At 48.3% G+C, this 17,537-nt stretch overlaps 1 protein-coding gene and 1 long non-coding RNA gene across 2 annotated transcripts; one reads left to right on the top strand and one right to left on the bottom strand.

The window, feature by feature from the left end:
* Window positions 1-56: 56 nt before the first annotated feature.
* LOC116447779 lies at window positions 57-12,182 on the top strand. Its single transcript, XR_004241692.1, has 3 exons — window positions 57-2,612; window positions 8,256-8,721; window positions 9,630-12,182. It is a non-coding gene; the product is annotated as an uncharacterized LOC116447779 (long non-coding RNA).
* A 1,969-nt stretch (window positions 12,183-14,151) lies between these two features.
* LOC116448142 (otolith matrix protein OMM-64-like) lies at window positions 14,152-16,239 on the bottom strand. The gene is made up of 3 exons (XM_032118211.1): window positions 15,238-16,239; window positions 14,598-14,940; window positions 14,152-14,327 (listed from the first exon to the last, which is right to left on the bottom strand). The coding sequence occupies exons 1-3, from the start codon at window positions 16,237-16,239 to the stop codon at window positions 14,152-14,154; spliced, it is 1,521 nt and encodes a 506-aa protein (XP_031974102.1).
* Between the last annotated feature and the right edge of the window lie 1,298 nt (window positions 16,240-17,537).

The following is a 17,537-nucleotide window of genomic DNA, read 5'->3' as shown; positions in this document are numbered from 1 at the left end:
GCGGCTGGAAACGGGGCAAGAGCCCCACCCGCCTCTGGGGGCTGTGCTGTGTGTGTGTCTCAGAGGTGATGGCAGGGCTCGCCGGCACCACCCGTCAGTAAAGGCGGCTGAATCTGCCACGGAAATGTCAGGGGCCGGCCTTGGGTGCAGCAAAGGTATCCCAGGTTGAAGGGGAACGGCTGTAAAAATAACAGGGAAAGTTGTCCCAATAGGAGAATTGACGCAGAGGCATCGTCCCTCCGCTGTGGGGTCCCTGTTTGGAACAGCACGTCCTGCCACGTGTCCTGCTGCGGGACAGAGATCTGCCAGCAGCTCCACTAAAGGCTGGGCTAGTTCTGCTTCTTAGGGTTTTTTTGCTTGTTTATCACCCAGGACTGTTGCTAAATTCCTAAATTTATACCTGTGGTTTGCAGGGGTTTTTTTCCACTTACGAATTTTGAACCATAGAATATCCTGAATTGGAAGGGAGCCATAAGGATCATCGAGTTCAACTCCTGGCCCTGCACAGGACAACTCCAAGAACTCCACCATGTGCCTGAGAGCATTGTCCAAACTCCGGCAGACTTGGTGCTGTGACCACTTCCCTAGGGAGCATATCCCAGTGCCCCACCAGCCTCTGGGGGAAGAAACTTTTGCTAATATCCAAATCTTCGGGTAAGTTACAGCCCTTTGCAGACAACACTGAATAATCATAATCGCAAACAGAGAAGAACAAATGGGGAATTCTGCATCCATTGTTCTTGTTCAGTGAGGGAAACTGTCCTGTTTCAATAACTGGAACTTTGCTTAGGTAGAGTGTAAAATATGTCTATGTCCTGATTTCAGGGAGAACATGAATCAAGGTTTTGATGTTGAATTCATAGTTTTGATTAAACTTTCTGTTTGTATCAGCTCATTGGCTACATTCAAAAAGTCATTTAAAAGAAGCTGTCTCTCTCAGTTTGTCAAGCTGCTTGTTGTCTGTGTGCTAATTGTTTTACTTAGATGTTTGGTGTATTATACTGCTCCAGAAGTATGTAATAATCTGGAAGAAGTGGCCAGGTTGGCAGGCTAATCAAATTTTATTATCTATGCTACAGTCAGCAGCTTTCCTAGGAACTTACCCACCGGGGCTGATGGTAGTCAGTGGAAAGGCCATTTTTGGTGCTGGTGAAGTTGTTAATTCTTCACAGACTGTTCAGTTTCTGTCAGCCCAGGTGTTAACTACCCTGAAGGTGTCTGTCCTACATATATGCCCAGCTGAAACCACTAATACTTGTTCACACAGCAATAACCTACAAATTAAAAGCTGTTTTCTCTTCTCCTTGCTTTATATGGGTCTTATGAGCCACAGAGAGGTGAGATGCTGGTTATTGCCCTCGTTTCCTAACTCCTTTTTCTTCCTTCATACCCTGAGAAACAAAAAGTCTGCTCTTAAACTTGTGTGAGGGTCTGTCTGTGGAGGGGAAACTGCAGCAGCAGAAAGGGCTCAGCATGCCCAGCCTGTGGGCTGCAACCCTCTGAGAGCATCCCGTTCAAAACCTGGGCTGTTTGTGACCGTGTTTCCTGATGATGAGCTGTGCTGATGCCATGGCTGGCTTGGAAGTAGCTTTCTGCTGTTTGCAAGGGGAGCATTTCAAGCTTTATTCTCTGATGTAATTGTCTATAACTTGCTATTTTTCTAGATTTCCAGAGGGTAAAATTAATTTGGTAGGATATCAGCAGAGCAGATAAAATAGATGTGATCAAAGGGGATTTGGATGCTACAGCATGCATTCTTATCTACAGTATTTTGTATCACTTCCCCTTTTGTGTTTATTAGATGGTCCAGATGTGGGAGGAACTGGTGAGAATGGGAAGGACTATTTCTTCAGTCAGGGCTGACTCCCTCACTTGCTCAACAGCATCACCTGTGTGATTGGCACTTCCCCAGCTGAGACTGGCCAGGATTAATGATGCATGTTGATATCCCTCAGGCTGCTGCCATCTTCAGCTCCCTCAGCACAGCTTCTGGTTGCAGTAAATCGAAGGAACTGTCCAGAATCTGAGGGTTTGTCAGCTAAAAACTGGGCTCAGTAATGCACCTGGCTAAATAAGTGCGTGGGTAGTTCTTGCGGGATTTTTGAAAGTACTGTGCTGAATAAATGTAGTGTTTATCTGCTGCTGAGTTCAACATATTTTTCTATTTTCTGATGTACTCCACCTGAATTTCTCATCATTAATACTACAAATGTGCTTGTTAATACAGTAGTCTCAGTAACAATCCTGTGATGCTTGCAGACCGATGTATAGAGCTGGAGAGGCTTTCTGGCTTTTGACTAGTAGCAGAGCATAAAACAAGTGGGAAGTGTTTATTCCTGCTGATGGGCAAGAAGATTACTGAGCAGGGGAATCATTCTCAAGCCCAGCGTGCTCCTTAGGTGGTTTGTAAGAGGGAAACGCCCCGAGGCCTCTGTTGGTTCCTTTCGTTTGCTCCATGGGTTCTTAAATTCGCTGCAGGGACTGCTGCTGATTTGCAGCTGGAGTGGGGAAGAGGAGAGGATTTGGTCACTTTTTGGCGTGCTCAGATTACCTCTGCAAGTGGTGTCTGCATCAGAAGGGCTCTGAACCAGGCAGTTGAAAGTACTTGACAGGTAAGAGAAAAGTATTTTTATTTCCTTTGAGGTTCCCGTTGTTTGTCCTGAGGGAAAAACTCAGTTTGTCTCTGACTTCTTAGAGCAGATGCTCTCCAAGGATTTTGAAGCCTTACACAAACATCAATAACCCTGTATTATGGGCATGTATGATTTTTACAAAATGTACAGGAGTATTTAATGGGGTTTTTTAAGCCCATTTTGAAGGGCTTAGGCTTTCCTAGGTTATCTCCTCCAACCATATAAAAAAAACTACGTGTCTGCTCATATAAATGGGAGTTTTGCCTTTGCATCTAATGGAGGTAGGGTTTAACCTAGAAGGGTTTCTTTTTAGAGTACTTGTTCCTAATAATTTGCACTTTAGGCTCTCATTTCTGTGTGACAGTAGATGCTTTAAAAGCCCTTCTTTTGTTGTGAGATCGTGCTGAAATTTGACCACACACATCTTATAATTGTAACACGCACTCTTTAGTAATTGCTCAGTATTTTCTCATCCAGAGGCCCTTCTTGTGCACCTTCTCACAGACTCGGGGCTGAAAGCCAATAGAAGTTAGAATAAAGGGTAATGGCTCTAACTGACAGAGCATAGGGTTAGATGACATATTAGGAAGAAATTCTCCCCTGTGAGGGTGGGCAGGCCCTGGCACAGGGTGCCCAGAGCAGCTGTGGCTGCTCCATCTTTGAAGTGTTCAAGGCTGGGTTGGACAGGGCTTGGAGGAACCTGGTCTAGTGGAAGGTGTCCCTGCCCATGGCAGGGGTCTGGAACCAGAGGGTCTTTTAGGTCCCTTCCACCCTAAACCATTCCAGGATTCTATGAGTCTTAAGTTTTTAGCACCTAAAATGAAATTTATCACTATTTTCGTAATAAAAGTACCTTATTGATTATCTTATTTATAATAAAAATGTCAGTCATTGGATAAGTAAAATCAATCCAATACAGGAGTTAAAAAATGTTTGAGCTTTGCAGGCAGCAGAACAACGATTTGCTTCAGGAAAGACTGACTTAAACTGAAAGCTACTGACTGAAGAGAAGGGAGCTAGGTAACTTATAACAAAGTGCATATTTATACTAATGAGAAAATAGGCTGTTAAACCTCTCTGCACATGAGTATGTAGGGTTTTGAAAGCAATCTCCCATGCACATATGAACAGTTAATACACCTTGCTTATCAGATCTTGCAGAAGAATTAGCATGAAAGAAAATATAAATAAAAGAATGAATCCAGAAGCACAGTATCTCTCTGGGTGATTATAATTCTGGGTTTTTATTAATTATTTTGAGTAATCCCAAACTTTTATAGTGGAAAGTAGGTTCATTCAGTCTGGTAAAAAAAAAAAAGGGAGATACCTGCAAAAGAAACAATCTTCCCAAGCTAATGATTGCATTTTTTGTTGGCAGTCATTGGTTGCACTAATTGCAAGCATTAATTTAATGAAGATTGCATAATACTGAAAACAGAGTTCTGGCTGGCTTATTACAGGAGCTGCATGGAATGGACTCTGTGCCCAATCCCAGAGAAATGCAGATCTGATGCACAGCTTTCTAAGGCAGCTGAGGTTTGGAACAGTAGAGCAGTTTTATCACAGAAAATAAAGACAAATAATCCAGTTGGTTAAACTAAATTATACTTATGCAAAGTATATACTTATGTAAAACTAGTAACTTGTCTCAGCCAAATACTTCGCCAAGAAAAATATGTAAAACTGAAGGAAAATGGGCTGGACATCTTAGTGTCTGAGTAGCAGTATCATCATTTTGTGCTCGTTTTGAGCCCCCACTTTATTTTTGCCTGACTGCCAACAAAGGCTAATAGCCCCCAATGACTGAGTTGTGCTCTTGGGTGCGCTAACTCGTGTCGTTCTTTATTGCTAAAAGAGCATGACTTTATTGCTAAGGAGCATGACTGCTTTCCAACTTAGTGAGGGATGAGCTGGTTTATCACCTTCTGTGCTGCTGCATCTGCTGCTGTGTCTGAGCACACAGCTTTGCCATGTGCTCTGCAGGTGCCTTTGCTTCTCTCCACAGGCTGCTGCCACACACTCCCCTGCTCCTGCATTGTCATGTCCATGCTTTAAACAGAATTCAGCGGTCAGTATCCATCCATTTGAGGGCAGAGCTTATGATGAACACTGATCACCGGTAATGCTTCTGTCTCCTCAGACTAAAAGTGTTGGTCAGACAGGCCTGTTGCTGTTCTTGTAGAGAGTTATTGAAGTGATGGCTGTTTGGAGATCAGCAGTGCTTCTGTGAACTTGCAAAGGGCTTTTTGACATGCCTTCTAGTATTTGTCATTCCTTTTGTGTTCCTCAAGAAACCTCCCTGGCTTTAGGATGCTTGAACGTGCCAGTTTTCTAACTAGGTAATTAGGGATCTGCTAGTTCTCCTGTCTCTAGTGCTGTGATACACGTGGCAGTTCCATTCTAGCTTTAGCATGCAGAAGGCTGTGCTCAAAAAAATCACACTCTGTGTTTCCCTTGGTACTCAAAAAGCTCAGGTCTCAAACTTGGCCCATGGCTCCTTTCACAACGCCTCATTTTATTCTGGCTATCTTGCTTTAATGTGTGTTGCTTCTAGTGTTGTGTTGTATAACTCTGTGGCTTGGATATGTGCATAGTCAACTCTGCCCCATTTCTCAGTCTTAGAATTCTCTCTTCTGCAACCATGGAGCTGTCCTAGACCTGCATTTCCTTCATCTGTGACTCCAAGTCCCTCTTTCTCTCCTGAATCCTATCTCCATGTCATATATACATAGAAGGCCTATACCCTGAATCTTCAAGCACGGAGCAGTAGGATGGAAAAAGACTTGTAGAGTTAGATTGTTGGAATCTTTCACACAAATATTCCACTTTCTCTCCAGCTTTGATCATCCCATGCTTTCCTCTGCAATAATTGAAAAGATGTGAACAGGGTTTCTTTCATCCCTTCCCTTAGGAGAATATTCTGTGCCTGGTAGATCTGACTATTAGGCATTCTTTCCTAAATCAGTCCTTTCCCTAATCTGCTGTTACTGCCAGTTATATGTATGACATTATATTCTCCACAAAAAGTCAGTTAAACCCATTCTTTTTAACGGCAGGGAAAAAATCTCTTTATTATATGATGAGGAAGCCAGAAAAGTTGTTCTCTTTCATTATGCTTGACAGAAATGCTTGTGTCCAGGGGTTTTTCCTCTGGAATGATCTCTGAGCCCAGGAAAATAGCTCAATTTGTGGTTCCAGTGAAGCCCTAATTAGTCATGACATTATGTTACAAGCCAGAATGCTATCACTAGGTGCTGAGCAAAGGGATTTTGTGCATGCATCTGTCTGTTTGGGGACCTCATCTCCAGGGGTTTGGAAGTAAACCCCACAAAACCAAGCTTTGGGGGTTTCCTGCAGTGGACTGTGATGAGAATCTGTAGAATTTAGACGTAAGTTTGTTCAAAGCTTTGAAGCAATCTCATATGATTTGATTTGTTTCGGAAGTCTGCAGAGGAGAAAAAGAAAGGTGTAGCTAGTTTCTGTGTCCCTTTGAGGGAGAGGATGGGTCGGGGTGGGAAAGCTGCATCTTTGGTCAGAAATAGGCATCTGCAAGCCAAGAGGGAGAGATGGGGAAGGAGCCCTGCGTTCACAAAGCAAGGTACTTGTTCCCCTCCATTTCACTTAATATACATTAAACGCAGATAAGTGCTGAATGGAGGTGGAAAACTGAAGGAAACAAATTACTGCTTGGGTATAAGCAGCAGTGATGACTCCCTTATTTTATGGATAGAATCATAGAATTTTTAAGCTTGGAAAAGCCTCTAAGACCATTGAGTTCAACCATTGACCCAGTGTTGCCAAGCCCTTCACTAACCCATGTCCAAGTGCCATATGTACATGTCTTTTAAATCCACTGCTCCCTGTGTGAGTTTACCCTTTCAGTAAAGACATTTTTTTCCTAATACCTAATCCAAATATGACATAAGGGTATCAGGTAAGGAATTGTAGACTGAATCTTGAAATCCATACCTTGTTTTCATTGGTGTCTGCGATTATCTTGCTTGAAGAGAGATGCACCAAAGTGACCTGCAAAACAGATATTAAGTGGGTGATGTAGGATTTGTTTGGTTTTTAGCAACCAAAGCCTCATGTTTCTGGGCAGGAAGGACACCTTTTAGCTGTGCTGCCAATGGGAGGTACTAATCTAATGGCAGGGATGTTTCCAAAGGTTTGGCAGACATTTAGGTGATATAAGGATGTTTCACAGAAACAGATAATTTTTATTGTAAAGGTTGTACAAATTATTATAATGGAGTGTTATCTGAGTCCAGATGTGCTATTACTGTGGACACATATTGGCCAAGTGCTTTCTAGTTACCACATTACCTAATTTAGCACTTAAATAAATTTTTTCCCTTCTGCTTGTGCAATGAATAACACAACTGCTTAGTAAGTCACATGTGGTGGCATTTTGAATTTGCATCCTGTGGTGTGAAATTCTAAGTTTTTGACCAAATATATATATATATATATATCACCTTCTGTACAGATTGACATGTACCATTAATGCCAACATTCAGCATACAATACTGAATAAGCCAACTGATAAATTCAGGTTTCTGACTTTATATTTTATCCTTCCTTCCCTCCTTGCTCAGCATCTACTTTCTTGTTGTTTTTATCTATGAGGTGTTCATTAAGTCCAAAATTCTTCCTTGGTTGACTGCACAAAACTTTTACAGCAAACATGGTTTTTTGGTGTGAATGACTGTACCTGAAAACTTTAAACATTTGAACTTCAGTTTCAACTTCTGAATGTCAATGAAATTTAACACTAATTTTATTTAGTTAGGTCTTAGCTTTGAGAATAAATCAGCCTGAAAATAAGCTCTTCCTATATATTTATGCAAGGTAGAAAAGAACAGTTAATTCTGAAATAAAAGTATGGGAAAACAAATAGTTTTACGACTCATCCTCTTGCTCCATGTGTTAACAGATGTGCTCTAGTAGCTTCCACATGAACTGTGCCAGTGCTAAGACGATAAATCAGATAAAGGAGTCAAAGCAAAATGAACTTGAAATCTCTCAAGTGAATCTATTATTTGGGCACACAAAATGCCAATGCATTGGTGTCAAATGGAGCAAATCTTTTTAATTCTCCCAAATCCAGATAACAGTGTAGGCTACATGCTATATTAGAAGGCTAACGTGAAGTGGGCAAAACTGTGTCCCAAATTTCCTGTACAGAAATTTCCTGTACAGCTCTCTGAATTTTTCATGCACACAGCATCGGCACAGTTATCAGGCTTTGAATTGAAGACCATGCACGGTGCTGGAGAATGCCATGGTCAGTAGTCCAGACCACAGCTGAGCGACTGATAAAAAGTCTGTTGTAACTGCAGGGGAATGAGAGGCACTATGGCATAGTTAACAATTGCAATGGACCATGATCCCAACTCTTATTTGAAGGTTGAAAACTTAGAGCTCTTACTTGGAGAGTCTGGAAGCTCTTTTGTATCTATCTCATTCACTGTGACTTTTCCAGGTACTTACCAACCTAGTTGTGAATCAGGGCAAGACAAATAATTTGTCTTTTAGAAAATCGTGAAAACCAGCTTTATGATCACAATTCTTACTTTTTTTTTTTTTTTTTTTTTTTTTTTTTTTTTATCTTGAAAGCAGCTGTGCTGTTTGAAGGGTTAGCTACTCCTCTAAGAACCTGCCATCTCTGAGATGAATTTCCAGGGCTGGCTTGCCTTCCCAATGGATTTATTGCTGTGCTGTGCTCTCCAGACATCTGCTGTTCAGCATCCTGCATCTCATAACTGCACCAGCAATGCTCAAAGAATATCCTTCAGCCACTCCTGTAAGATTGACCTGCCCACACTCTCCCAGATTAAAGCTGAAGCAAATCCATTACAGCATGATGAAGAGAACAGTAGGGTGCAGCTAGATTCTGGAGAGGCTAAGGACAATGAAGAGCAGAATATAATCTTTAGGCACAACATCCGTGTGCACACACCCAAAGGGAACTGTGAAACTTTGACTCGCATTATGGATCTCTTTGAAAGGATGGAGAAGCTTGGGAAAGAAGTGGCAGAGCTGAGGGAAGTTTGCAGCCCTCAGAAGAGCTGTGGGGGAAGCCAAGGTAGGTAACAAGAGTGATAAGAGTGAAGTTCTTACTTCCCAGGTCCAGCCTATTTACTGCTGAGATCTGGGGACTGGAATAATTTGTCAAGGTTATTGGGAGTTCTCCATGAGCAAAATGCTTGAGTCCTTTGCATGGGCTGGTGCCCTGGTTTTTGAGATTCATGTAGGTTTCAATAGGGAGGTTTCAACAGAGGATTTTCTGGAGGACAGGAGGGTGAAAGATGAAGTAGGCACTTCTAGTTGCCATCTTTTTCTTTCTCAACTTTGCCTCCAGAATTTTGCCATTGCTGAGAATTTGTCTTTTTATTTCCTCTTTGATAAGTGACTAAAAGAGGAGCAGAGTTTATGATGATAATGTTTTGTGGTGCCCCAGGCTCTGCCTGGGATCACAGATTTATACTGCGTGGCCTCTGAATTTAATGAACTGTTGTTATTTGGGGAATGGAGACAGGGGAGGTCCTAAGACTTTGCTTACGTGAAAAATACAGGTGTATGGCAGATGAGAATAATATGCTCTCCATCTTAATAAACATTTGCAGTGAGAAATAGTGAGTTTAAATTACAACATTAAGGTTTAGGTTAGAGGCTGTGGGAAACTTCCTAATTGACTCTCTGGGGTGGTCATGGAACCCGTGTTCCTGCTGACCATGGACAAACATGTTGGAAAAAGCAAGGGTGGAGCTGGTCCCTCCTTGGACCTGGGACAGATGGACAAGGTGATGCCATCAGGTCTTTTTCAGTCCCCATTTTTCAGTGATATTTATTCTTCCCTTTAATGACCTTGAACATACCTTTGCACTACCTATCTAATGCTGTGTTCCTAATTTTTTTCTTGTGTTTTGTTTTTGTTTTCTCTCATCTGTGTGTCACATTTGCTGTTGTGCATCCTGGTGCTGCTCTGGCCAGATGTCCCTCACTGCAGTGGCCATGGGACTTTGTTCTATGAGACTTGCAGCTGTGAGTGTGCCAAGGGCTGGGAGGGCAGTGACTGCTCCCACCCTGCCTGCCCCAGCCACTGTAGCAGTAACAGGCACTGCAGTGCTGGGAAATGTCTGTGATGAGTGTTTCTTTGGTGAGGATTGCAGCCTTCAGCTGTGTCTGGAGAGCTGCAGCAGCAGTGGGATCTGTGACACAGCCCAAGGGGTCTGCCAGTGCCACGAGGAGTTCACTGGAGAAGACTGCAGTGAGAAACGGTGTCCTGGGGATTGCAGTGGCAACAGGTTCTGTGATACAGGAGTGTGCTACTGACACGATGGCTTCTTTGGCCTCAGCTGCTCCCAGGGTAAGACATGTGCCTGGGAGTTACTTCTCTCTTCATTCTTGCAATCTGACTTTCCATCTCTCCTTCCAATACACTTTTAGCTAATCCTGTAGGTAAGCCAACCCTGGGATCACCATGGTTAGCTTGGAGTTTCTGCTGGCTGACTGGTCTTTGTCTTCAAGAACTGCCTGGGAAACACTGCTGAAGTAGGGAAAGGTGAAAATACAGTTAAAGCTTGTGCTAGCACCAGCCTGTGTGCAGCAGCTGAAGGAGAGAGCAAAATGGGCATGGAGCCTGTAATTAAAGAAGGAGACAGAGTCTGTTTCTTGATGTACAAATGAGACATTAGAAGGTAAAATCACGTTTGCTGCAGTGTGCACTGCTTGCTGATGAGGTAGTTGATTGGATAAAACCTGTGAGACAAAGGATGTGTAAATCCTTTAAAAAGCCTCCCTTTGAAGTGAGGTCTTTGGGAGATTCTCCCTTGTCCTGCCTTGTTACAAGGTAGTAGGATTTGCCTGAGAAGACCTTGAGGAGTATCCTGCAGTTCCTGGTTCATTCTGCCTCCCTGCAGCCACAGATTGGTACTCCAGTACTCAGCTTTTTGCCCTGGAAGCCCCTTCTCAGCATGGCACACTTGATCTAATCTTTTGCAGCTCCCTGTGAAGAAGTAACCAGCACACACTGAGCACCAGCTCTTGCTCAGTGAGGGTTTTCAGTGACCTTCTTCACAGATGTGCTCTGCTCTGTATCATCCCTCATGTTTCAGGCCTAATCTGTCTGCTCAGAGACTTACCTTTTAAATAAAAGATTAGTAGCTTAAAACTTCACTCCTCCTGGCCCTTCCACACTGTTCAGAGGGAGAGGATGGTGTGGCTATCCAGCATTCTTCTCTCCTGTCAGTAGACTGAGATTTGCTACTCAGGAGGCAGCACCTTTATAGAGGTGGCAAGCAGAAGAGTTCCTACCAGAGCAGAAACAATTTTCTCAGAGAACTGCTGCCCAGTCATTCTCTCCCAGAGCCCTGTCCGGGTCCAGCTTTAGATCTTCTTCTTTCCACGAAACCTGCAGCTGTTTTACAGGCTGTGAAAGTGCCTTCTGTTGTCTGAATGAGCAAGGACTACAGAATCAATGCATATAGCACAATCCATTTGGTTACTGTTTCTGAGCACTACACTTCCAGTCCTGCTTAAATAAGTCCAAAGGAAAATGGTTCCCATCTCAGCAGCTGTAGCCAAGTGCTCCTCTCCCATAGATGTCAAATTGTCTTTTCTGTTCCAATCTGGGTTAGATTTCTGCATCCTGAGACATATACACTGAGCACTGGCTTTATTTATTGTTATTAATATGGGGGTTTTTTGTGTCTCAGATCATGAAGTGACATATTTTATGTTGCCATGGTAACTGGAATGTCTGAACATTTTAGAAGTTACTATCAAGCATGCAAGAGTATAATTAATGCTTTGCAATTCCTTCTGAAGGAGAACTAGAGTACAAAGATGTTGAACAGCAGAGAGACAATCCTCTTCTGAACTCTGCTTAGACAAGGAATAAACTACACCACATGTATTTAGGTTCTTCATTATTTTACGGCAAAGCTGGATTATTTAAATCCAGCTTCTATATTACAAGAGGAGAAGGGATGAACAGTCTCATATTTTGTACAAAGTTTTCAGTGAAAGCAATGTTATGCGCACAGTGAGGGAGGGTTTGGTGAAAGCTGTGAACTACACATGGGAATGAACACACGTTGGTGTCTTTCAAGTGAGAAGAATCTCCTGATGTTATCTGACCTCACATTGCTGACACATGCCTTTTTACAGGCCCTATCTCTCTATGCTTTGCTAGCAGTTAGAGCCTTGCTGTGCTGGTTTTGCAGGGCCTGGTTTTTGGCAGCGGGGGGGCCACAGAGGTGGCTGCTGTGAGAAGCTGCTGGAAGCTTCCACCATGTCCGACAGAGCCAATCCCTGATGGCTCTGAAGATGGACAAGCTGCTGGCCAAGGCTGGTAACACCTCTGTGATAACAGATTGAAGAAGAAAATCAAGACAAAGCGGGGGTCGGTCGTAATTTTCCAGCCAGAGAAGAGGAGGAGGTGAGAACAGGTGAGGGAAACAACATGGAGAAACCAAGGTCAGTGGAGAAGGAGGGACACGAGGTGCCCTGGGCACCAGAGCCCAGATTCCTCTGCAGGCTTTGGTGAAGACCATGGTGAAGCAGCTGTGCCACTGCAGCCGATGGGGATCCACGGGGGATGCAGAGATCCACCCACAGGCCCTGGGGATCCACGGGGGATGCAGAGATCCACCCGCAGCCCGTGGGGATCCACAGGGGATGCAGAGATCCACCCACAGCCCCTGGGGATCCACGGGGGATGCAGAGATCCACCCACAGCCCCTGGGGATCCACAGGGGATGCAGACATACATCCGCAGCCCCTGGGGATCCACGGGGGATGCAGAGATCCACCCACAGCCCCTGGGGATCCACGGGGGATGCAGAGATCCACCCACAGCCCCTGGGGATCCACAGGGGATGCAGAGATCCACCCACAGCCCCTGGGGATCCACGGGGGATGCAGACATACATCCGCAGCCCACGGGGGAGGTGTCCATGCCAGAGCAGGTGGATGCCTGGAGGAGGCTGTGCTCCAGTGGGAGACCCGATGGAGAGAGGGTGCCCCGCTCCCAGGCTGGAGCAGCCTGGCCTTGGAGGAGTGCACCCCGTGGAAGAGTGACCCACGCCGCAGCAGTTTTGGGAGGACTGTGTGCCCGTGGGAGGGACTCACGCTGCAGCAGGTTTGGCAGGACCGCTGCTCGTGAGAGTGGACCCACGCTGGAGAAGGTCACGGAGAACTGTCTCCCGTGGCAGGGACCCCACGGTGCAGCAGGGGAAGGGCTCCTCTCCGTGAGCAGTGGAAGAAAACCTCGTGTGGCAAACTGAGCAAACCCCCACGCCCTCTCCCCTGCGCTGTCGCTGGGAAGGAGGGAGGGCTTGGGGGAAAAAGGTGCTTTTCTTAAGGACTTCTTTTACTTCTCCTTATCCTCCTCTATTTTGTCAGCAATAAACTCACTTTGTACCTCTAAGCTGAGCCTGTTTTGCCCTTGGAGTGTTTTCTCCCGGTCCTTAACTCAACTTCATTACATTTTTCTCTCCTCTGCCCAGCTGTGGCAGGGGAGGGTCAGTGAGTGACGCTCGTGGGTGCCTGGCGTAGGGCCAGTGCCAAACCACGACAGGCACTCATGGCCCTGCTGTGCCCAGAGCCCTGCGTGGGACCTGGATTGACTCCAGGTTTATTCCAAACCCAGGGAAAGGGTTGTGTTTTCCACGGCAAAGCCCAGCCTGGAAGCATCCCACCGTGTGCAGCTCCCATTGCTCCAGGACCCCATTGAAACCCATGCCTGGGCTGGAAAACCCTTTCCAGGCATTAATTGTTGCCAGTATCCAACCTGACCCTTGCCTGGCACAGCTGGAGGCCGTTCCCTCTCATCCCATCCCTCGTTCCCTGGGAGCAGAGCCCCATCCCAGCTGGCTCCAAGCTTTCCGGGTTCCAGCTGGGGACTCTCCCGCGGGCGCTGGGGCTGAGCAGTCGCTGCTCCCAGGGCACTCCCTGGGACTGAGGTGGGAAATGCATCAATGGCTCGGAGAGAGGAGAAAGGAAATCTGGAGACTCTGCTCTTGTGCCTCACAAATTTTAATTGGAAAATGGGAAAATATCATCAGGAGTTGGAACTCTGTCCTATTCAACCTACTGTGCATTCATGTTTTTATATCCTACACTGCAGTGTAAATGTACAATATGGAACAAAGAGAAAATATTTGCTAATTTTATTTATTTACTAGATTTTATCTTCATTTATGGAATTTGAAATTATTCTTCTTATTCTCCTTATTCTTTCACTATTCTGCTTCTCTCTTTTCTTCTTCTACGTATTTCTACATTCTTCTACTTATACCTCTTCTTCTCCTATGGATTTTAAAATTCTTATTCCTATTACTGTCCTTCTTCTATAGATTTTTAAATTCTTATTCCTCTTCTTCTAGAGATACTTAAATTGCTATTCTTATTCCTCTTCTTCTAGAGATACTTAAATTGCTATTCTTATTCCTCTTCTGCTATGTATTGCTTAATTCTTATTCCTATTCCTACTCTTCTATGTATCTTTGAATTATTCTTCTTCCTCTTCTTCTTTGTCTTGGTCGTCTTTGTCATCGTCTTCATCTTCTTTGTCTCCGTCTTCTTCATCCTCTTTGTTGTCTTCTTTGTCTTCATCCTCTTCATCATCTTCGTCTTCGTCGTGGTCTTTGTCGTCTTCGTCGTCGTCTTTGTCGTCGTCTTCTTCATCTTCTCTTTGTCATCTCCGTCTTCTCCATGCTCCTGCTCCCGTTGCCGTTGGTTCCCGATGCCGTGGGTTGGGAGCCCCGTGGGTGCCGCAGCCCCGCAGGGAGGGCGGCTCTGGAGCAATGGGTGCCGTGTGCTGGCTGCTGTGGGTGCCGTGTCGCTCCTACTCCTCGGGCGGTGCCGCCAGGCAGGGACAGCGGAGCAGCCCCCGCAGCGCCCGCAGCGCCCGCCTGAAGCGGGAGGGACGTTTCCTGGGGGCAGCCGGCTGCTCACGGAGGGCCTGGGCTCCCAGCCGGGCAGGCGAGGGGCTGGGGAGGCTGCACGGCTCCGGGGCCGGGCCCTCAGCCCAGGCCTCACGAGGCACAGGCACTGGGAGCCCGTCTGCCGCAAAAGCCCTCTGTTTTTGCTCTTTGTCTTCCTCCAGGGGCAGCTCCAGGACGCTCAGCTCGTCCCACTCGTCCTCCTCCGGGGCCAAGGGCTTCACGCAGCTGCCAGATTCGGTGCCGACTTCCCAGGGCTCTTGCGCGAGCTCCTGGTCGCTGTCATTCTCCCAGCTGGAGTGCACGGAGGGTCTGTGGCCGTTCCCTGGGGTCACGTCCTGGCCGAGGGACACTTCCTGTTGGGAAAGGGCTGTGCCAACGTGTTCTTCCCAATCGGAAACTTCTTCCCGGCTCTTGATGTCCCCCTGGGACAGCTCTTTCTCCAGGTGTTCTTCCCAGTCTGAGCGTTCCTGGGAGCTGTTGGCTTCTCCGAGGGACATCTCTTCCTCCGTGCACTCTTCCCTGTTTGACACTGCCCTGGACAGCTCCTGCTCCGAACACTCTTCCCCCTGGGACACCCTTGGGGAGCAGCTGTTCCTTTCTCCCTGGGACAGCTCTGCCTCGTGCTGCAGCTCCTCCTCCTCCTCCATCACTGGACTCAAGGGTGTCTTCAGAGGGTCGTAGATGACAGGGACCCAGCGGGAACACGTGTCGGACTCCGGTGTGAAATAAGGCTTTGGCACCACATCCCCCTCCATCTCTGGGCTCGAGCCTCTGTCCTCAGGGCTGAAGGTGACACCAAACTGAGACAGGTCTTCGTCTCCGTCCTCTTCCTCTGGGGACAGCTCCGTGTCTGTGTCATATTCCCCCTGGGACAGGTCTGTGTCGCTGCAGGAGTCCCAGGCCCTGTCGCAGTCCGAGATCTCCTCGTCGCTGCCTTCCTCTGACCACGCCGCTGTCCCCTCCTGCTGCTCCCTGATGGCTCCCAGCTGGGCGGGCAAGGGCCTGGGGGGTCTCAGCGGGTCCGGCACCGGGCTCTGCTCCCTTTCAGCCGTGGCTGTTTCTCCCATTTTCACAGCCAGTCTTTGCTCCATGTCCCACACTCCCTCCAGCTCCCACTTGGAGCGCAGGATGGGCCACTCATACTCACGGCTGAGGGGCCAGGCCAATTCAAGAACCAGGTTGCGGCCCGCGGGGGGGCTCCCTGGGGCAGGAACCCGGCTCTGTGCCCTTGCTGAGGGCAGCTCCCAGCTGGGCACAGGAGGCTGCGGGGCCTTTTGCTCCTGCTGGGCAGCGAGAGGCTCGCGGGGCTCCTCCTGCCCAGCAGCTCCGGCCGGGGCAGCAGCTGCCGGCTCGGCCTCCGTGGCACGGCCCGGGCCAGGAGAGGCGCAGGGCGGGGCAGGCGCTGCCTCTGCTGCCGCCGCTGTGCCCGCGGGGCTGGGGGAGCCGGGCCCCGCCGGGACACAAGGCTGGGGCCCCTCCTCCATCCCTGGGCCCAAGGCTTTGTCCCCAGTGCTGCAGGTGACATCGTCCTGCTGCTGGGACAGCTCTTGGGCTCCATCCTCTGCCCCTCGGGACAGCTCCTTGGCGCTGCTGCCCTTCACTGGGTGCACTTCTGGCCCTGTCTGCTGCTCCCGCAGGGAGATTTTGGACATCTCCTGCTTTGTCTCAGCTCCCCACCGGGAAAGCTCTTGGCCCATCTCAGCAAAGCTCCCCTCGTCCTCCCCTCGATGTGTGACAGTGGCAGGCCTGACCTGCTCCCTGCCCCTACTCACTGCCTGCTGCGGGCCTGGCCGTGCGGCCAGCTGGCTACGGGGCTGGGGCACCGGGACTCGGGGGTGGCTTCGCTGCCTCTGTCCGCGTCCGTCGCTCTCGGCCTCTGGCGCAGACGGATCCCGGGAGTTGCTTCCTCCTTCTGGAGTGGCTCTCCTGGGACTGGGCACCCCGAGCCCTGCGGTGCCCCTAGAAACCCCTCAGCCAGGGTGGGGCTCTCTGATGTCACAAAGGTCTCTGGCCACCATCAGGTCCCGTGTCACAAAGGGTCCCAACAGCAGCGGGGCAGCCGGGAACGGGTCCGGAGCAGCCCCGGACCAGGGGACCTTGTTGGTTTTGCAGGGCCTGGTTTTTGGCAGTGTGGGGGCCACAGAGGTGGCTGCTGTGAGAAGCTGCTGGAAACTTTCCCCATGTCCGACAGAGCCAATCCCTGATGGCTCTGAAGATGGACAAGCTGCTGGCCAAGGCTGGGCCAATTGCAGAGGCTGCTAACACCTCTGCGATAACAGATTGAAGAAGAAAATCAGAACAGTGTGCACGGACAGTTTTTTCCTGGCCAGAGAAGAGGAGCAGGTGAGAACACCTGAGGGGAACAACACGGAGGCACCGGAGTCAGTGGAGAAGGAGGGACACGAGGTGCCCTGGGCACCGGAGCCAAGATTCCTCTGCAGGCTTTGGTGAAGACCATGGTGAAGCAGCTGTGCCACTGCAGCCCGTGGGGATCCACGGGGGATGCAGAGATCCACCCACAGCCCCTGGGGATCCACGGGGGATGCAGAGATCCACCCACAGCCCCTGGGGATCCACGGGGGAATGCAGAGATCCACCCACAGCCCCTGGGGATCCACGGGGGATGCAGACATACATCCGCAGCCCCTGGGGATCCACAGGGGAATGCAGAGATCCACCCACAGCCCCTGGGGATCCACGGGGGAATGCAGACATACATCCGCAGCCCACGGGGGAGGTGTCCATGCCAGAACAGGTGGATGCCTGGAGGAGGCTGTGCTCCAGTGGGAGACCCGATGGAGAGAGGGTGCCCCGCTCCCAGGCTGGAGCAGCCTGGCCTTGGAGGAGTGCACCCCGTGGAAGAGTGACCCACGCCGCAGCAGTTTTGGGAGGACTGTGTGCCCGTGGGAGGGACTCACGCTGCAGCAGGTTTGGCAGCACCGCTGCTCGT

The sequence above is a fragment of the Corvus moneduloides genome, chromosome 9, assembly GCF_009650955.1.
Source record: "Corvus moneduloides isolate bCorMon1 chromosome 9, bCorMon1.pri, whole genome shotgun sequence".
NCBI lineage: Eukaryota > Metazoa > Chordata > Aves > Passeriformes > Corvidae > Corvus > Corvus moneduloides.
This window is presented reverse-complemented; position numbering and strand designations above follow the sequence as displayed.

Excerpts from the sequence above, each read along its gene's own strand:
- LOC116448142 (XM_032118211.1), bottom strand. The coding sequence starts at position 16,239 with ATGTCCAAAATCTCCCTGCGGGAGCAGCAGACAGGGCCAGAAGTGCAC. Across the intron at positions 14,941-15,237 it reads TGAAGACACCCTTGAGTCCA|GAAGTGTCCCTCGGCCAGGA; the intron begins GTGATGGAGGAG and ends CTTTCCCAACAG. Across the intron at positions 14,328-14,597 it reads GCTGGGAGCCCAGGCCCTCC|ATGAAGAAGACGACGACAAA; the intron begins GTGAGCAGCCGG and ends GACAAAGAGAAG.